The 18,842-nt window shown below is 35.9% G+C and overlaps 2 protein-coding genes and 1 long non-coding RNA gene across 10 annotated transcripts in view; all 3 read right to left on the minus strand.

Annotated features, from left to right (window-relative positions):
• zmp:0000001168 (signal-induced proliferation-associated 1-like protein 2) overlaps nucleotides 1–5,314 on the minus strand; it is a 52,630-nt gene extending 47,316 nt beyond the window's left edge. For 2 of the 6 annotated variants that reach the window (XR_006155283.1, XM_042728756.1), the window contains exons 1-2: nucleotides 5,095–5,313; nucleotides 4,615–4,910 (exon numbers count right to left, since the gene is read on the minus strand). The gene's annotated coding sequence lies outside the window, so the exon portion shown is untranslated. Of the gene's footprint in view, nucleotides 1–4,614; nucleotides 4,911–5,094 lie in introns of all 6 variants that reach the window. The other 4 variants (XM_042728751.1, XM_042728757.1, XM_042728753.1 and 1 more) reach the window with 3 other exon arrangements.
• A 4,884-nt stretch (nucleotides 5,315–10,198) lies between these two features.
• Nucleotides 10,199–15,049, minus strand: LOC109069067. Of its 2 annotated transcripts, none has more exons than XR_006155285.1 (5): nucleotides 14,600–15,049; nucleotides 14,438–14,500; nucleotides 13,726–13,753; nucleotides 13,397–13,501; nucleotides 10,199–10,878 (listed from the first exon to the last, which is right to left on the minus strand). It is a non-coding gene; the product is annotated as an uncharacterized LOC109069067 (long non-coding RNA). The 2 variants fall into 2 exon arrangements; XR_006155284.1 differs by having other exon boundaries at nucleotides 13,726–13,981.
• Nucleotides 15,050–15,479: 430 nt separating this feature from the next.
• Nucleotides 15,480–18,842, minus strand: part of LOC109064382 (RAS guanyl-releasing protein 2-like) — a 32,119-nt gene continuing 28,756 nt past the window's right edge. The window contains exons 15-17 of one of the 2 annotated variants that reach the window (XM_042728758.1): nucleotides 17,822–17,980; nucleotides 17,664–17,726; nucleotides 15,480–17,105 (exon numbers count right to left, since the gene is read on the minus strand). In XM_042728758.1, coding sequence (XP_042584692.1) covers nucleotides 17,668–17,726; nucleotides 17,822–17,980 — 218 coding nt within the window. In that variant the 3' untranslated portion in view covers nucleotides 15,480–17,105; nucleotides 17,664–17,667. Of the gene's footprint in view, nucleotides 17,158–17,663; nucleotides 17,727–17,821; nucleotides 17,981–18,842 lie in introns of both variants that reach the window. The other variant, XM_042728759.1, reaches the window with a different exon arrangement.

Raw genomic sequence — 18,842 nt, forward strand, 5'->3', positions numbered from 1 at the left:
GAGCTGAGCCCTGGGCTCAGTTCTTCTAATATCAAGCTCATTTGATTTGTCCATCAGACCACTAGGTTCAGGTTTCCTACATTTGCTTGTTTCAAGGAGTTTAGAGAGAGTCTGCTAAGCACAAATGTAAACTATTTACACGATAAACATTAGAAATTGGACACAATAGTGTAAATATTTGACAACAAATTAAAACAGTGCATCCTGTTTAACTCTCTCATGTTCAGAGTCTCAAAGATTTAAAGACTGTTATGCTGTTCAAACATCATACACTCTAAAATCAAACACAGACATTTTCTAAATGTTAGCTAAATGAAATAAAACATGTTATTTAAGCTGTAAGCCGGGGTGTTTTCAATTGCTTTTTAAGAAGATGCATTCATATAGGATGTATAATTTGTAAGCACAGCAGATGAATATTTATGAAACATCAGTCAATCATGCATTTTTTTAAACAGACACACAACTGAGCAACCACCATCTTTACAATTTTTTTTTTTGCACGTTTATGCTGCTACAATATTTATTATACTGTATATTGGCTGCTACTCTTACTGTATGTTTACACTACGTCAGCTAATTATATAGTACTCTTTGCACTATTGTCACTAGGTTCACTTTTAAACAGAACTGTGTACTGGTCGGCGCTGCACTAGGTCTGTGACCATTGTCTGTCCCAGTAGTCATTGTACTGTCTTGTGCTGTCTGCACATGTTTGCACTTGTACACTTTATGTATATTTTTATGTAGTCCCTTATAGTTCTGTGTTTGTCTTATACCTTGGCCCTGGGGAAACATTTCGTTTCACTTTGTACTTGTATATGGTTAAACTCCACTTGACTTGACTTGACTTGAAATATCTATTTAATAATTTTTTGTTGGGCTGGTGATTGAGATATTATTGGTCATTAAATGTGTCTGTGAACAAAAAAAGACTAAGAATAATGATGCCCGAGATTAAGAAGATGCTAAAAGTTAAATTTATTTAAAGTCAGTGAGATCCATCAGTTCGACTCTTTTGCCTTTATGAGACGACAGTTGAGTAAGCGATTGGGATCGGGATTGAAGCACTGTTGCACTTTTCAAAGCTATGGCGAAATGTAAAATGTTTTGATCTATTAAATATTATCAATCATGTTGGCTTTGACCAGAGTGATTTGCTGAAAACAAAATGCGGATGGTGAAAGGTAATTAATAGTCAATGGGATCATGGCTTCCACGTTAGTCTCACCCATCGCCTTGCAAGGTCTTGCATGGTTATAATGTTTGTGATTACACAAAATAAACTTCTTAGAGATAATTTTTTAAGAAAAATGGGGGGAGAGGTTATTAAGTAATTAATTCGATGAAAAAAAGAGGGCAGAATTATTTCATGAAGTGATTTTGTAATAACTTGTTAGATTTGATTCACAAGAAAGCATGCAATTTTTAAATAAAAAGAAAATAAGCATGAAAGTTCACCCCTAACTATTTAGCAGATTGCATGAAAACAAATTAGTTATCAATTTGCCAAAAAGTAAAACAGTTATGAATCACCATAAAATTGTATTGAAATGTCTCCCTCACATCCTTGGCTGCAAGTGAGCGGCATATACTCTACATACAAATACCAGCCTCCTTTAAATATTGTTGTGTCTATTAACACATGGTTCTGTTTTCTGTACATATTTTTAAATCACCCATATGGCCACAAAGTTTGCATGCAATTTGTTAGACTGCGCAAGCAAATTTGGACCTTTAGTAAGTCACAGCCTAAACATAATAAAACCAGCCAGATGGAGTCTTTTGTGTGATCAGACGGAGAAAAAAAGAACTATGATAAATGCATTTTGAAATTAGTTTTGATGTACTACATTTTTTTTTTTTTTACTGTAAAATATGCTCCTCCCCTCAGTCACAGCAGCAGAGACCATTGCACCCAGCACATCCAATCAAACCAGCCAGTATTTAAATGTCTGGAGACTATTGAAAGGCTCTTATCAGATCTCAGACCGACCAAAATGTAACTCAAACAATCAAGCAATTGTCAGATGGCCAGACAGAATTAAACAGAAACTATGCACAAACGTCCTCTTTGTGTGCAAGTGCCCACAGTTGTGTGTGAGAGCCCTCGTTTTTGCTTTCCTCACCGCAGAAGAAAAGTCACACTGCTCTAACGGTTCCTTGACCATTTATACTTTATTGTGATCTCTGCCATCATATAACACACCATCACTAAATAGTGTAACATTTCAAAGATACATGACAAACCAATTGCAAGAGTCACACAAACAGCTAATCGAGCACTCACAGACACCAAAATAATCATATAAGTGTTTACAGTGCAAATGTAAAAACTGTCAATGATACACACAATAGTCAATAGTGTGCATTTTAATGTAAATTTAAGTAAATGTATGCTTTTACGCAAAATACATATACTCATAAGATGATGTTGTTCAGACAGTGTAGGATATTTTTGTGGCCTGTCTAGTGATAATGGGATCCGTCTCCATCTCTAGCTCTTAGGGTATATAGAGCATTAGGACATGCATCTACATCAACACAGTTTGCCATCATTTGGGTCGAAGCATTTAATATTTAAGTGTGCCATTTTAACATTACACTCTATATTTAGCTTCGCTTGCATGTTAGAGCAGGTCACAGGAAGATAAGTGGAATAAGAGAAAAAAAAAATACTGAATGTATTCATCCAAAGAAGTCTCCTCATCCTCCTTACCTCACTGTTAAATGTCTGGGCAAAGAAGCTTGTTCATCTTTGCCAAACTGATCATTACATGTTTTGTTGAGTTTCAACATCGGCGCAAATGTTTGTGCACTTCTTAGCTCTTTGATAGTGTTATCTCACATAGCAGTTGGTGTTCGTGGCATTAAGCACCTCAGAAATGCTAAGACATACACATACTAATTTTGAGTGCTGTTCTTTCTTGCATTAACTTTGGCTTGAGAAATCCTTATATTTCATCAGAAATTATACTGTATGTCTCATGTTTTGATATGTGAAGAGATACGTCTGTACTGTAAGTACACATACAATGGCATAGTAATCTCATGTACAGTATTTCTGTCTTTCTACCACAGGTACATTTATGTATGTTTGCACAGACACTAAAGCAATAAACACTACAATACTGACATACTGACAACATCTAAACCTCACAGGCACTCCTGTTCTTATTTAATCTATGAATATTTAATTCATGGAATTATTCGGTCGACTCTATTGAATTTAATCTCAATGATTTTGTGTTTTCAATCTCATTCTAAATGTTACATTCTATGAAATGTTACATTTGCATCACGAATTCACATAATTTAAAACAAAACTACACATCTTGACATAAATAACATGTCAGTAATTTTTAACCATTATTGATTCGTTCATTTATTCATTCATGTTGAATATCAATCATCATCTCATGATAATTTCATAAATTATTGCAGTCACACTTGTCAGCCTGTTACTTTTTTTTCGTATACTGCATAATTTCATGAAATGGTTATAAGATTTAGTTTAGAAATTAAAAAAATTGATATAGAAATTATCTACATGATGGTACACTGTAACTTAAATTATTGTGACAGTACATTTTTCTGCCAGGTTTAATTTTTAAACAATTATATATCATTATATAAGTGCTTTTGTTTAGATTTGGTGATAGGGTTAAAAGATTTATATGAATACTGTTTATCTACAAAACGGTAAAAATTTAAAAGTCTATATGATATAAATGGTTTATAAATATTTTACATTTCTATATTTGTACATAATACTTTCTACATTTTAGATGCAGTCAGCATGTCCATATTGTTCGCTTCAGTATCTTCCCAAACGTACAAAAAATATGTTTTTGCATCTGTAAATATTATCTATGAATATCTAAAATCTATGAGTCTGCATATAAAGATGCACTTAAGTGGGTCAAAAATACGGTAAGCTAATTGCATTTAACATGGAATTAAGTGTCATAAAACATTACACTCAGTTCACGCTTAAGTATATATTCTTTAAAAAAGCTAAATGGTACTTTTTCATCCTTTTTTTAGGAGCATGCAATTGCAGAGTGTGTCCTAATATACTCTAATATATGTGAAGCAGCCTCTCATAGATTGTTTATGAGTAATGATTTTCACCAGAGTCACACCTTAGGCCAAAACCAATCAAATGAACCCAGCAAGCGCATGTGTCACTGAGAGGATGAGAAAAGACATCATCACACCTCGGCCGAACAAATGCATCAAGGTGCAAGACACCATTGTACAGTTACACACATTAACGTCAGTTTTAAAGAGTCAAGTGCTGCCGTCGAAAAGCCATGCAGTCGTACCCTTTGTTGAGCATGCTTACGTAAGATATCTCTGTTCTTCCTATTCTTATTTCACTCCCTCCGTTCTCATCTATTATCAACCTATCCCTAGAGCCTGGAGAGCAACCCTTCCCCCATCCTTAATGAGAGAGACACTACAGTGCATCTTGCATTTTCCTCTCCACCTTGAACACCAGCAGCAGCAGCGCTAGCGGAAATAACTTCAGTGCAAATCCTCTGTGAAAACTTCACCATCCTCGTTTCACAAATCTACACAAATTCCATAAAATGTGAAAGAAATCCTTACCCTTTTTAAATCGGTTTTTCTCATATCCTTCCTCTCCATGTCATCTGTCTGTCTTCATCTAATGCACATCCTCAGCAAAGGTCTGCGGGGCTCGGTGTGTGTGTGTGTGTGCATGTACAAGCCAGCGATGACGTGCAGACGTGTGAAGCTAGCAGAGCATGGTTTCAACCTCAGACATCACTTCCTCTGCTTCACAATGTGTTTCCCTTTACTGTGTTGACACATCCTCTTCTCTGCCTCCGTTACTTGTGTCCTCCACACAAACTGTACATGCAATCACAGAATGGGCTTGTGCACTGGGTAGAAACAATCTTCATTTAGACACTGCCCAGTTTCACAGTTGGCATTGAATTATACACTGAAATAGTATTCTAGTAATCTTCGAAAAATCATTTTTACGGTGTACAGCAAAATGGGCGGTATTACTGGAATACTATTTCAGCATTGGGCAAGCTTGTGTCAAAAAACCATTCATCTTACCTTCCAGATTTAATCTCAGCTCCACATAAACACCTTCATCTCTTCTCCTCACGCCAGCATTGTTGTAAACTCTCTGCTTGCTTTTTGCTTCACCCAAATATATCAATACAGAAATGCAATCCACCGTTGACAGCTTGCTGAAAGCTCACATCCTGCTGTTCCTACAATGGCAGGCTGAATTGCTCTGTCTTTTTCTGCCCCTCTAGCATGCTGTCTTTAATACCCATTCACATCAAACTAAAGCCGGCCCCTTCCTCCGCCCCGCATACGCTACTGCTCTCCACCCCCTTCTGTCTTTTCTCTCCTTCACCCTCTTGCTTGGATCTCTCTTGCCCTCTGGCTCCTCAGCCTCCTCCTCACTGTAGCTACAGTAATCCTCTTCCTAGACTAATATATGGATGATTAGAGAGACTAGATTCGTATGGACTAGAAATAAGGGCCCAAAAGGGGGTTTTGCAGCAATGCCATTTTGGTTTTCTTAGTGTGAACAAAATTTAAATCATCTAAAGAATCTTTTTTCACTCAGAATGGAAAGATTCCATGGATGTTAAAGATTCTACATGGAACCTTTAATTCCTTTCATTTTTAAGTGTATTTCCAATTCTCAGCATTTTTGTGCTTGTACCATTGGGAACGGGTGTGTGGATGCATGTGTGTGTGTGTGTGTGTGCGTGTGCATGAGCCTAAACACTCCTGACTCACGTCAGCACACACATACACAGTCCATAGTCATTCAGGATGTGATATAATGACTAGGATTGGGAGCGGCTCTCCTCTTAATGCAGTGTTACAGATAGAGGACTGTCCTATGGCTTGGCCATCTGGCAGCAGAATATGGGGTGACCCTCCCTGAAACTAACCCAACACCACGGATGCAGGGGAGGAGTGATTTGGGGGGTTGGTCGATGTGCTCCACACACACACACACACACACACACACACACACACACACAAACACACAACACACACACACACACACACACACACACACACACACACACACACACACACACACACACACACACACACACACACACATACACACACACACACACACACACACACACACACACACACACACACAAAGCCTTTTTGTTTGACTCCCAAATTACAATATTACTGTCAGACAGGAAAGTATGAGTTGGTTTTATTCTTGGCTAAAATTAACTTTTCTAAATTACGTATATTAATTCAGAATGCATTTCTTACTGAAACTTTGCAGATAAAGGAACCACAATCAGAGCTCTTCTGGAGCTGTGATATTTGTGTTAACTAAAACACTTCAAAATCGTTTTCTATATATTTTACTATATAAATAATTCTAAAATAACATTTATAGAACCAGTTAAGTTGTAATTTTATAGGCTTTTCTCTAAAATCCACTTCAGGCAGTTTTAAAGTGAGAGTTTTATAGTCAATTTTATACTTGATAGAGTTTATTTTTATACTTCACAAGAGTAAGATGGTTTCTCAGATAGGTGATACTGGTTTCTCATTAGGTTTCTTTCGAGACTTGTTTAACTATTGCTGTGGATGTGGCTTCAGGCCGCAGAGATAATAAACACAAATAATAAACCAAATAAAAAGGGGGCTCTGATATCCTGGGTTCAGTCCTACTGTATATTTACCCTGGTATTTTCAATGATTATATGGTCATCTAGTGGACATTGTTGGTACTGTTGCAATCTTGCAGATTACAAGTGCATGATTGCAAGATACTAGTGTCCCTAATGCTTCTAAACTGCAGACGTAGTCAGTTTTAAGTATTTATAAAAAGGCAGCTCTTTGTTTTTCTTCATTTGCTTCTATTTTCCTTCTACTCTCTTCTCAGGAATAAATCAAATCCCCAATTTAACCTTCTGTATCATTTTTCACAGTATTATTAATACATTTTATAAACACAATTTCCAGAACAGCCACTTAGTAGCGGTCCTGGTGAGGTTTGTTATACACTATAAAAAATAATAAAAAGAAACTACAAGAGGTTGGTTTGGTGTAAACAGAAGGACAGTCATGCAGAAAAGTACCTCTTCCTCACTGTGAAGTATGGTGTGTCTTTGATGTTGCATGGCTGTTTTTCTTCCAAAGGCCCTGGACAGCTTGTTAGGTTACAAATACAACATATATTAAATCAACACCTGACCGCCTTTGCCATGAATCTCCTCCAGCAGGACAATGATCCAAAGCACACCATGAGAAAAAACAAAACAAAAAAATGTTTCAAGCAAGTGCAGAATGATCTCCATTGTGTGCCATCAACAATATGCCAACCTGCTGCGGAGGAAAACAAACCTGAGGAGAGCTGCACATTCAAGATGCACTATTTCCACTTGAGCCATATCTCACGAGGTCTTTTGCTGTCAAGACAGAAGGCAACATTCAACCGTATCTCAAGAGACTGCATGATGGTGGAAAACTACAAAATAAACAAATAAATAAACAAACAAACTATTTTTGACTCTTATAGCATTTATCCCACAAAACCTACCTTTCTACACGCCGAATGATTGCAATGGAAATATTACTGATGAATGTTTTCATTTTATCAGAGCCAATATCACGAAGACATCAAAAATATAATAATAATGAGAAGAAAAGAAAAGAAAAACTATATGTCAACACAGACTTTTGAGCATTCTGTGTTCCACTGTTTTGACTCAACTGAGAAAAAATGTTTTACAGTAAATAATGCTACAAATGTAACACACAGCAACGACATAATGATAAGTAGATATAGCCTATCTCGTCGAGCAAAAAAACAACAAAAAATTATATACATATACTGTATATACAGTATACATACAGTATGTTTTTGAATGTGGTTTGAAAAAATATAGGCCTACAAACTAAGGCTATTTCAAAAACAGACCTTGCGTTATGATAGTGACTCCCTACATGAAAAAATACTTATTTATAATAAATACTATAGTGTTTTTGATTCATACTATAGTAAAGTGCATTATACTGTATATATTATAACTTTGTTAATGAATGCTACAGCATATTGTAGTATTAACTATAGTGAACTGATAAACTGTAATAAATACTGTAAACTGTAGTGTATTGTAGTACATAATATAATCTACCCTATAGTTGTAGAAAAAGTGTGTAGTAGTGCAGTATTGGGTAAAGTCATTTGTTTATATTACTAGAGTTGTTATATTACCACAGAAACTATAGAATTACCACAAAAAATATTTCAAGTACTTTACTATAGTATGGTTCAAAAACACTGTTAAGCTATTTACTATAAATTACTATAGTTATATTCATGTGGGTCACTAGGCTATGCTAAAATATTCTAATAAGAAAACATAACTAGCTACGTAACAGTTTACTAACCTGATGGTGAATGAGATTTTAAGTTTCCGGACACTTTTGAACGTTTGTTGTGGACATCGGCAAAGAAAAAAAAAAAAAAAAAAATTGCAAGTATGCCGCCATGCAGTGAAATAGGCCTCGCTTAACTCTAATTTGAAAGCGTGTTTTATTCACATAAAACACACATTGTTTATAGATCACCATCAAAGTCCCTTTCTAGGAAAGTCTGTTCACTCTGTAGCTAAAGTTATATTTACAGCGCCATACAAAAACAAGTGCTGGAGGGGATTTTGAAATCTCAAAAACAGCACGCTGAACTCGCAAATTCAAATCAGCGAAAAAATCTGAAATGAACTGCCCCATAAATGTTGTTTCTTATGTTCAAATAGCGTCAAAAAAGCTTATTTTTCAGGCTAAACCAGCCATAACGCACATGCGGCTGCTCTAGCCTCAGGTTTCTATGGGAACCAGAGCTTCTATCAGTGATTGGTTATTACATTTAGAAGGCGGGATTATTCCACCATATTGCGCATGTGCAGTTTCTAGAATTCATAAGTATAGGAGTGAACCGTTTGTATTTCTAATCTTCTTTGTCACAATTCACTGACATTCATGTTTTTTTGCGAAAGCTGATCAATTTATGTGTTAATCTGACAGACCCCCTTATTTTTTTACCTATAGCCACATTTTCCCATCTGGGACATGTGACCAACATGAATTGCATAAATCCAAGGAACAAAAAGTCACGTTTCCTTTAAGGTAGGCCTATAACAGATTTATATGATATATTTAGAGGACACCAGTCAAATTTAAAGTGCCCCTATTATGGGTAATGAAAGGTTCATATTTTGGTTTTGGGAGTTCCCAACAACAGGTTTACATGCATGCAAGGTCAAAAACTCTTTCATTATCTTATAACATGCATTTATTTTTACCTTATTTGTTCAACGTTTCATTTTTTCCAAACCCATCCTTTGCATGACGCTACTCTGCAGTTATTTTTCGATTTCATTTTCAGGTCATCTTGCTTGTAATTCCTGATAAAGCAGTGTTTGTGAGCGCAGTGCTGCTTTGTGTACAGCTATTTCCCACCCAGCAAAAACTCGTTGAAAAGACGTCGAAAAGACGTCATTGGCAGACGTCTAAACAACGTTAAAATTTAGTTGAAAAGTGAAAGGTGAAAAGACGTCTTTTTCAGGTCGTGGAAAAGATGTCTATAAAAAGACGTCGATATTACATCTAAATGTGGTTGTAAAGTGAAATGTGAAATGACGTCTATAAAAAGACATCCAAATGACGTCTGTGGTTGTAAAGTTAAAGTTGAAAAGACGTCTTTTCAGGCCTAATTACAACCGTTAATTATTTTTCATATTCATAATTAGTCAAAATAAGACAATTCACAAGAGTATACGGACACATTTATTGACACATTAAACACATCTCTCATGTAAAAAAAACAAAAACACTTTCTTGATCACATCTAAAGCCTTATTTGATTAAACAGACCGTAAAAACAGTAATATTGTGAAATATAACTACAGAAATAATTGTTTTCTATGTGGATGCATTGTAAAATGTAATTTATCCATGTAAAATGAATTTTCAGCATCATTACTCTAGTCTTCAGTGTCACATGATCTTCAGAAATCATTCTAATATGATGATTTACTGCTCAAGAAACATTTCTGATTATTATCAATGTTTAAAACAGTTGTGCTGCACAATATTTTGTTGAAACCATTACATTTATCAGTATTTTTTAATAGAGCTTGCAAAAGAGCAGTATTTATTTTAATTTTTTATCAATTTAAAAGTCTTTACTGTAACTTATCAAATGAATCCATCTTTCTGTATAAAGATAATTTTTCAAGACAATAAATCTTTAAAATATTGAAAATGGAAACAATGACCAATTATAACCACATTAGAACAACCAAAAATGTAAATTCTGTCATTAATTACTTACCTTCATGTTGCTCCAAACCCATAAGACCCTTTTGTGCAGAACACAAATTAAGATTTTTTAACAGATGCCTTGTGTACAAAAAACAACAACAACAACAGCAAAAAATAAAATAAAAAAATAAAAAATGTATTCAGAAATGATGTATCCCCAACAGATTTTCACAAAAGTACCATGAGATTGCCAGCTCTCATGCCAACTCAACACTAATGCATCATGGTGCTCTCGTGAATGTGTTATTGTATAAATAAAAAAATTTATATTCTCAGATTTCATTAAAAAGTTCTGCATTTATGCTCCAAAGATGAACAAAAGTCCGGCTTGGAACAACATGAAGGTGAGTGATGAAAATGTTTGGTTTAACTAACTCATTAGGTAAATTGGTTCCCACAGGGGCACCAGTAGATCTCTGATCTTCTGGATCTTCTGCTCCTTCCACCATCCCAATTCTGGATTAATGAGCCATGGCAGATGTTTTTTCGCTGTTTTTTCTCCAGCATCTAAAGTGAGAAAGAAAACAATAATTAAAATGTAAATGTAAAAAAAATATACAAAAACAATGGTTGTCCAAAATGTACAAATTAAAGTGTACTCATTCTTCATGAGGGATTATTAACTAATCAGTATGTCAGGGGTTATCAACTCTGGCCCTTAAGGTGAGACTTAGGTCTCTGCAGAGCAAAAGTGGGCGTTTATGACTTTGTGGGTGATTTCAAACTGCTGGGTGTTTCTAAATCATTCAATCAAAATGATCCCCCTTACATAACCCCACCCCTAAACCTACTGTCACTATGACGTCAGCCAATCAGGTATCATGGTCTGAAAACACCCTGATCTGGTAACTCCCATTACTTTCCTGCAGAGACCTATACTTGGCTTAAGGTTCACTGTCATGCAGAGGTTACGTCTCAATCAGCTTCACAGTTTGCTAAGTTGTGAATTAATATATTTTGTACATGAATTCTGGCACTGGTAAACACAGTGGCTCACTATACACTGGTGACTATTTCTGTCCCCATTGTACAACATCACTACTGACATTAATGCACAACAGTAAAGCTGATATCTTTTTTTTAATGCTATTTACAGCACATTATGATAAATTCTTTGTTACATGTACGTGCAAGATTTAAGTCATAAATTAGAAATGTTTACTAGATTAGACATTACCTGTCTAGTGATATGTTTATCCTGAAATATAATATTGGTTTGTGTTTTAAAATCTATTACGTGTAACTTTGTAGTGAATTATCTCTTTAAAGCCCCTTTCACACTGCGATTCCGGAAAATACACGGGTAATGTGTCCCGGCAATTGTTCCCTGGTCGCTAGATTTTGCACTTTCACACTGCCAGTGATTACCCGGGAATGTGTTTGTGCATTCACACACAACCTTTAAAGGTCCCGTGAAGACACGTGATATCAGGGTGTGACGTGTAATGTATGAGTCGAAAACGCTAGGCACGTTAACTTTCACTTAAGCTGGTGAACGATCTCAGCTTCAGTGTGGAAAGTGAGGAACTACCTGATCTCTGCTTCGTTACAGTTTGCACATATTTCAGCGCGAACATTGATCTGCCTTCAAAACACGCTAAAAGAGTCACGCGATAACGTGCGTCATCACTACGACACGGCATTAGTTCTGGCTTTTGTTCACACAGCACTCGTTTCGGGACTGAACCTGGCAATGTTACTAGGTCCCCAACCCGGGATCAATCCCGGAATCAATCCCGGGATGTGTTTGCGTTCACACAGAAGGCGACCCGGCAATGTTCCGGCAATTTTTTCCGGGTCCAACGTGCAGTGTGAAAGGGTCTTAAGTTGTGAGCTTCAGAACATCCTAAAAGGGAACTTATTGAGCATCGATGCTTCCTGGTTTTCACAGCTTTTGTAGGGAGCATACATTTCAGTGCACTGTAAAAAAAAAAAAATTGTGATTGAGGCAGGCCTTAACCACTGACTTCTGAGCAAGGGACCTAAGTGATACACACCCAAAGTTTAGGTCTACATTAGAGCTGTAATTGGGCCTTAAAAGTTAGGCCCGACAGGACCGGAGCCCGACAGATTTCGGGCCGTGCCCGACTAGTACATTTTGATTGACAGCTTTTTTAAAAGCCCGAACCCATTTACAGCCCGACATTATTCAAATGTGCGCACGCACACAGCTCTTTTGTCAAGAATGAGTCATTTATACATGTTTTAACATAATTTATTCATGACTAACTTAGGCTATAGGCCACTTGGAAATTGGAACAAAGAAATAAAATATGTCCTCTGTCACATCGTAACATCTCAGCACTCTAAATAGGCCTAGGCATAGGCTCATTTAGCCTTTAAATAGGCCAATGCACCAATAAAAACGAGTCTTTCTTAACAAATGAAATTAAGTTAAATTCTAAATTAAGATGGTATTTGGCAATAACGAAATTACAAAAAAGGCTCCGCAGGATTTGCTTCGCCACTAGATGGCTTTAGCGCATTCCTGCGCTCACTGATGGTGCGTCCAGCAATATAACCCACTGGCTCATTATTCTCATTATAAACATGGGCATAACTTTTCCACACCTCAGACTTTGCTTTAGTTGCTGGTGCAACCAAAACGTAATCGCCAGAGGCAAGCCTCCGTTTCACGTACTCAGCATACATTTTCGCGTCTTTCTCGCGCTAATCGAAACCCATCACATGACCGCTCATTTACCTCGCAAACCGGAGCGCAAGCCCGAGCCCAGCCTGAGCCCGTGTAAAATGATATAAATTAAGACCGAACCCAACCGAACCCATCGGGTCCCGTCGGGTTCGGGCAAAGATCTTCAGTCCACACCTGATCACACTCACCTGTTTGTGACTTTATAGTTAGTAAAACTGAAGACCTTGATTAATGTGTTCAGGTGCACTGCACTAGGTTGGTGCAAAACTCTGCATGTAAGTGGACCTTGAGAGACAATGTTGAGATCTCCTGCTATATGTTCTGAACATGACCATTCAAAGAGGCACAATTACTTCTAGATTTATGACTTACAACACTGGTGTCCAGTCCTGGGCATGCAGGACAACCGTTCTGCAGAGTTTCTGGTGATCTTTGATCAGCTGCTCCGGTCTGCTTAATTGGGGTTGGAGCTAAACTCTGACAAAAAAAGAAGACAACCAATATTATAATGTTAAAAAATTAAACAACGTTAAAAAATTTGATTCATAAATATGCACAACATCTGAAAATGCACAAAGATGAGAAGAAAGCTATGTGTTTAATGAGAACTTTCAACACACTGAAAAATAAGAAGCAATATTAAGTTACAGATGCATTTTCTTTTATTCTTATTATTCTTATGATTCTCCTATGATTCTTACCTTGTGGTTTATCGATGATTTTCAGTCTCTGAAATAGAAAAGATATATCAATGATGAACTATTATTTACCCCGTTTGTATCTGCGAGGCGTTCATTACACATTTTTTCTGTGTTAAGATCAGTAATTATGACTGTCGAATGTCTGACTTGACTCAATGTATTTTGCCCCCAAGTCATATGTCTCATAATGTCTAAAAATGATCTTTGAAAAGATACACGCTCCAACTCTAGGGTATGGACATCAGCATGGAAGAATCTAGGAACATAAGAAATCTGTCAATCTGTCAAAGCCAACAATATTTATTATACAATGCCAGGTTTATTATAAATAAACTGTAGCAGAGGTGAAATGCAGAAAAGAAAAGTAATTTACAGAATATACAAAAAAAAAAAAAAAAAAAAAAAAAAATAGAAAGAATAATAACAGCAGAATTTAAAGTTTTAGGTTTACTAAGTGAATTAAGTAAAAGAGCAATCATATACATGCGCTATTACACGTCTGAGTGAGCTTAACGCAGTACACATAGCGAGGTGGTTTATATAGATAATGCTCTTACTGTGTGGACATCAAAATAACTAACAAGCAAACAAACACACATACACACACATATTATGAAAATATTATATAAATACACACGCACATATATAAGAAAAATACAGATTCATGCTGATAGGCGAAATATATTGTGAAAGATGCATATAGTTAACGTACCTCTTGTAGTTAGCATTAAGGTTGAGATGCTAACGGACTTTTTCTGAAGACAATAAGCCATTTCTATAAAGTAAATGTTCAACGGAAGCGTGTCATTTACATGAAAGAAATTTACAGGAACACTTTTATGTACTATTTGTGTAATTTAGGGACGAAACTTACCTGAAATGAGTGAAAACAACCATGAGAGACAGAGTTCAGGTGCTTGACAGTTGAGCTGCCGCCCCGTTTCCATGGTGACCTCCTCCGCTCCAGTTCAGCGCGCGCCCATCCAGTGTTTTCAAAATATATTTCAATATATTTTACAGTGCTTCAGATATGATGTATAATCTATTTCTTCACTAGCTATATTTATGTTAATGGCTGTGGTCCGAAATAAACGTGTTTTTCTGCTAAATTTGGACAAAAGCCCATCTACATCTATTTTTGGGCTAAATTTGGATTTAAAAAAAAAACCGTTAAACGTCGCCTTTTTGGGCTTAATTTGGACCAAATCTCTCGGACCAAACAAAGACCATTTTTCAACGTCGTTTTTTGGTCTAAAAGAAAGCCATGACGGGCCGACTTTATTTAGACCAGAAAACAACGTCCAAATGACGTCTGGTGCTGGGTGGGTTTTACCTTCCAAAAGACCAACAAGTGGGCGCGCAATATGCTAATGTTTCATGTTGATGTCAAACGGCTCGGGATTCGTTTTAAAAACGACTCGTTTCAGTGATTCAGAGTCGGCTCTTTCTTTTGAGAGACGATAACTTTATACACGGCGCACTTTGAGATTTAAAACTTTGCAGGATGCTTTCATTCACTTAGAGCTGTGTTACACACTGCATGAAAGGTACTGTTCAATAATCCATAAAAGGGGCACTTTCATCAATTTCTAACACTAGGGGGCGCTACAGCTTAGGAAAATGTCCTACGAAGGCTGTCAGTTATTTTTTCTTACTATATCAAAGCTTCTGATTGCAATAGAAATGCATCTATTTTTTAAGCCCAAAACAGCAGTCTAAACTGAATCGAATAAGTCATGCTCATGTAATTTTTTTATATCAATATTTATTGTAACTGAAAAAAAAAAAAATCCTACAGAATGCACATTAAAAAGTTGTTTGCATGAGAAAAATACATTCAATCATCACCAAGAAAAAAACTAATCTTTTGTATTACGGAACAAACATATTTCAGTGTGCAACACCACAGATTTACTTCAATGTAAAATCCATTCTCACTCCAAACACATCTTCCTTTCTCTTTTAATTAATGACACAACACTGTACGTATAAAAACAAAACATTCAACAAACAGCATAGGATATATGAAAAGAACATATCAGTTAATATGCATACAAAACGTGTTACATGCCTAACATACTGTAAGAGTCAGATTTCCCCGACTAAATATCGACAGTTTCTCAGATCATTGGAAGAATTTTGTAAATCACATCTTAACAGCTAATGCTACAACGTACGGCACATTAAAAAGAGAGAGAACAGAGATATTCTCACATTTGAAACATGAACCTAGTGTTGTGAAACAGATGATGTTTTTGGCATCTCACAACAACAGAGCCAGAATTTTTTTAAGGGGATGTTTAACATCTTTTGAACACAGGACCACAAGAACTATTTATAATCATTGAAATTAGATTTAATTCTTCAGCAAAAGGCCAAGGTAATGTCATTTCCCCATGAAGATGCCATTTTCCTATTCATGTTTTTATATCAATAACTTTAAAATAAAATATTCTATTGGAAATCATTAAAATCTCCATTGGTGCATGGAGCCATTTAATCATTTGGATTACATACAAACCATCATGAGTGTCTGACCCTTTCAATTAACTAGATTAATCATCAGTTAGTGTTAAATGCTCAGATATGTGGCTGGAATAGGCTCTGGACATGTGACCAAAAGCTGATATCTTATTTTCCAACGTACTCATTCGCCAGGTGGAAAAAAACAACAACAAAAAAAAACTTTGGCGGGCGAATATTTGGTCATGGCGTGAATAACTTTACAGAAATTCATTGTTCATTCAAATCTTGTTCACACATAATATTTGTTGCTTTAAAGTTGGGCCTTTTAATTCTATATAATTCTAATACACCTTATTTTTATATACAGATCATTTATATAATTTTTTTTTTGTTTGTTTTATTTTATTTTTTACAGCATTCAACACAGATGCATCAGTTATAGCTAGAATATCAACTACTTCTTTTATTGCAGTTAACGCTCTCAAGATACATTCATTTGAAAAAAAAAAAAAGTTTGGGATTTTTCCCCCATTTTGATTAATTCATTAAATTCAAAGGTTTAAAAACATTACAGATGATTGCATAATATTTCAGATGCAAACACACCTGATCTATGCCACCAGCCTGAGTTTACACTGAAATTAAGTCACAACTGCTTTAAGCTCCAATTTAGGTGCATTCACAAAAAGATCTTACTACAGTGAAAGTACACCATAATGATAAATCCTACATGTATGCTTGAGATTTTTTGCGATATGTTTGAGAGTACATTCAGACTTGAGCAGGGAAGAGGTGGTTGATCAGTTGCAGCTTCAGTCCAGCAGACAGCAGCATGTCCATGTCTCACCGTGTGTGTGTGTCAGGCTGTGATCCCACAGTTCAACACAACTCTTGTTTCCTTCAACATTGTTGTGCTAGGTGTGATTGGAAGAAATTTGCCTCAACACAGACAAAAATCTGTACACCCTAGTCAAAAATAAATATACTTAAATGTATTTAAAATACATTTGTTTCATGCTTAGTATACTATAAATACATTTTCATATTTATGTACTTAATAAAATGCCCTGCAACTGTACTTTTAGTATACTAAACTGGTATACTTAAAGTCTGCTAAATTGGAACAACTCATTTTGTGCTTAATGCACTTCAGTTGTGCAGAAGTAGAGCTGGAGTACAATTAAAGATATACTTAGTATATTTGAATAAAATGGAACTACTGCAAGTGCACTTTAAATATTTTGCATTTAAAGACTGTTATTATTCAAAGATTGTACAATCCTTATCAAAAGTGACATTAAAACACATTTTAGACTTAATATTAAGAAATGCACATTGTCAGCAAGAAGTATGCCAAATAAAATATAATGTGTAATGTTCTAACTTAAAATGTTTTTTTGTGTGTGTGCATGTTTTTTTTATTTTTTTTTCTGAGAAATGTATTTATGTATTGATGCAGAATGTTGGTTTACCAGTTTAGAGGTGACAGTCAAATACACCCTGCTCAGCTGCCTCAACATCCTCTTCTGTGATGACTGAAGACCAAAGAATACGCAGAAATAGGCAGAGAGAGTCTGTTAAACAGCTCATTTAAGTTCTGCAGTTATGCAATGTGTGTGTGAGAATGTACCTGTGTTCTGCAGGTTTGATGGGGCGTTGCTGGGCAGAGGAAAGCTGTAGGATCTGGACTTCAGTAACGGTGGAGTCTCATGACTGATGCTCTTCGTTCTTTTACGGCATTCGACCGTCAGGCGTCCATGACATGCTTTATGACAGTTCACACCACAGACTGAGAGAGAGAGAGAGAGAGAGAGAGAGAGAGAGAGAGATGCAGTGTTAATATTTAGGGTAGTGGACAAAGGCGTAAAGACGGTAAGCAAGCTCTTGTGAAAAAGAAGTAGTGCACTTCAAAGTTTAGATCTTCAAAGTATATTTACAGATAACAGAAAACATAATAATGAAATAAAAGGCCACTTAAGAGACACTTTTCAAGATGTTTCACATTTAAGTACATATTTAAATCATTATGTTTTAATAATCTATCATGTTTTATTTTAACGTGTTTATGAACATACTAAATCACTTGATTATTATTTTAACTGTATATATTTAATATATACAGTATAGATTTATGTTTACTACATTTAAAGTTAATACAGACGCTGGTCATATAATTAGAATATCATCAAAAAAAATTATTTCACTTATTCCATTCAAAAAGTGAAACTTGTATATTATATTAATTCATTACACACAGACTGATATATTTCAAATGTTTATTTCTTTTAATTTTTATTATTATAACTGACATCTTATAGTTGTCTCCAGCTCTTCTGCATTCTTGGGTCTGGAATATCGCATCTTCCTCTTCACAATACCCCATAGATACACAATACCCCTAAAACTTCCTGGTATACGGCTGCGTTGACCTTGGACCTCAGAAAACACAGTGGACCAACACCAGCAGATGACATGGCACCCCAAACCATCACTGGCTGTGGAAACTTTACACTGGACCTCAAGCGACGTGGATTGTGTGCCTCTCCTCTCTTCCTCCAGACTCTTGGACCCTGATATCCAAAGGAAATGCAAAATTTACTTTCATCAGAGAACATAACTTTGGACCACTCAGCAGCAGTCCAGTCCTTTTT

Source organism: Cyprinus carpio, chromosome B7, assembly GCF_018340385.1.
Source record: "Cyprinus carpio isolate SPL01 chromosome B7, ASM1834038v1, whole genome shotgun sequence".
NCBI classification, from domain to species: domain Eukaryota; kingdom Metazoa; phylum Chordata; class Actinopteri; order Cypriniformes; family Cyprinidae; genus Cyprinus; species Cyprinus carpio.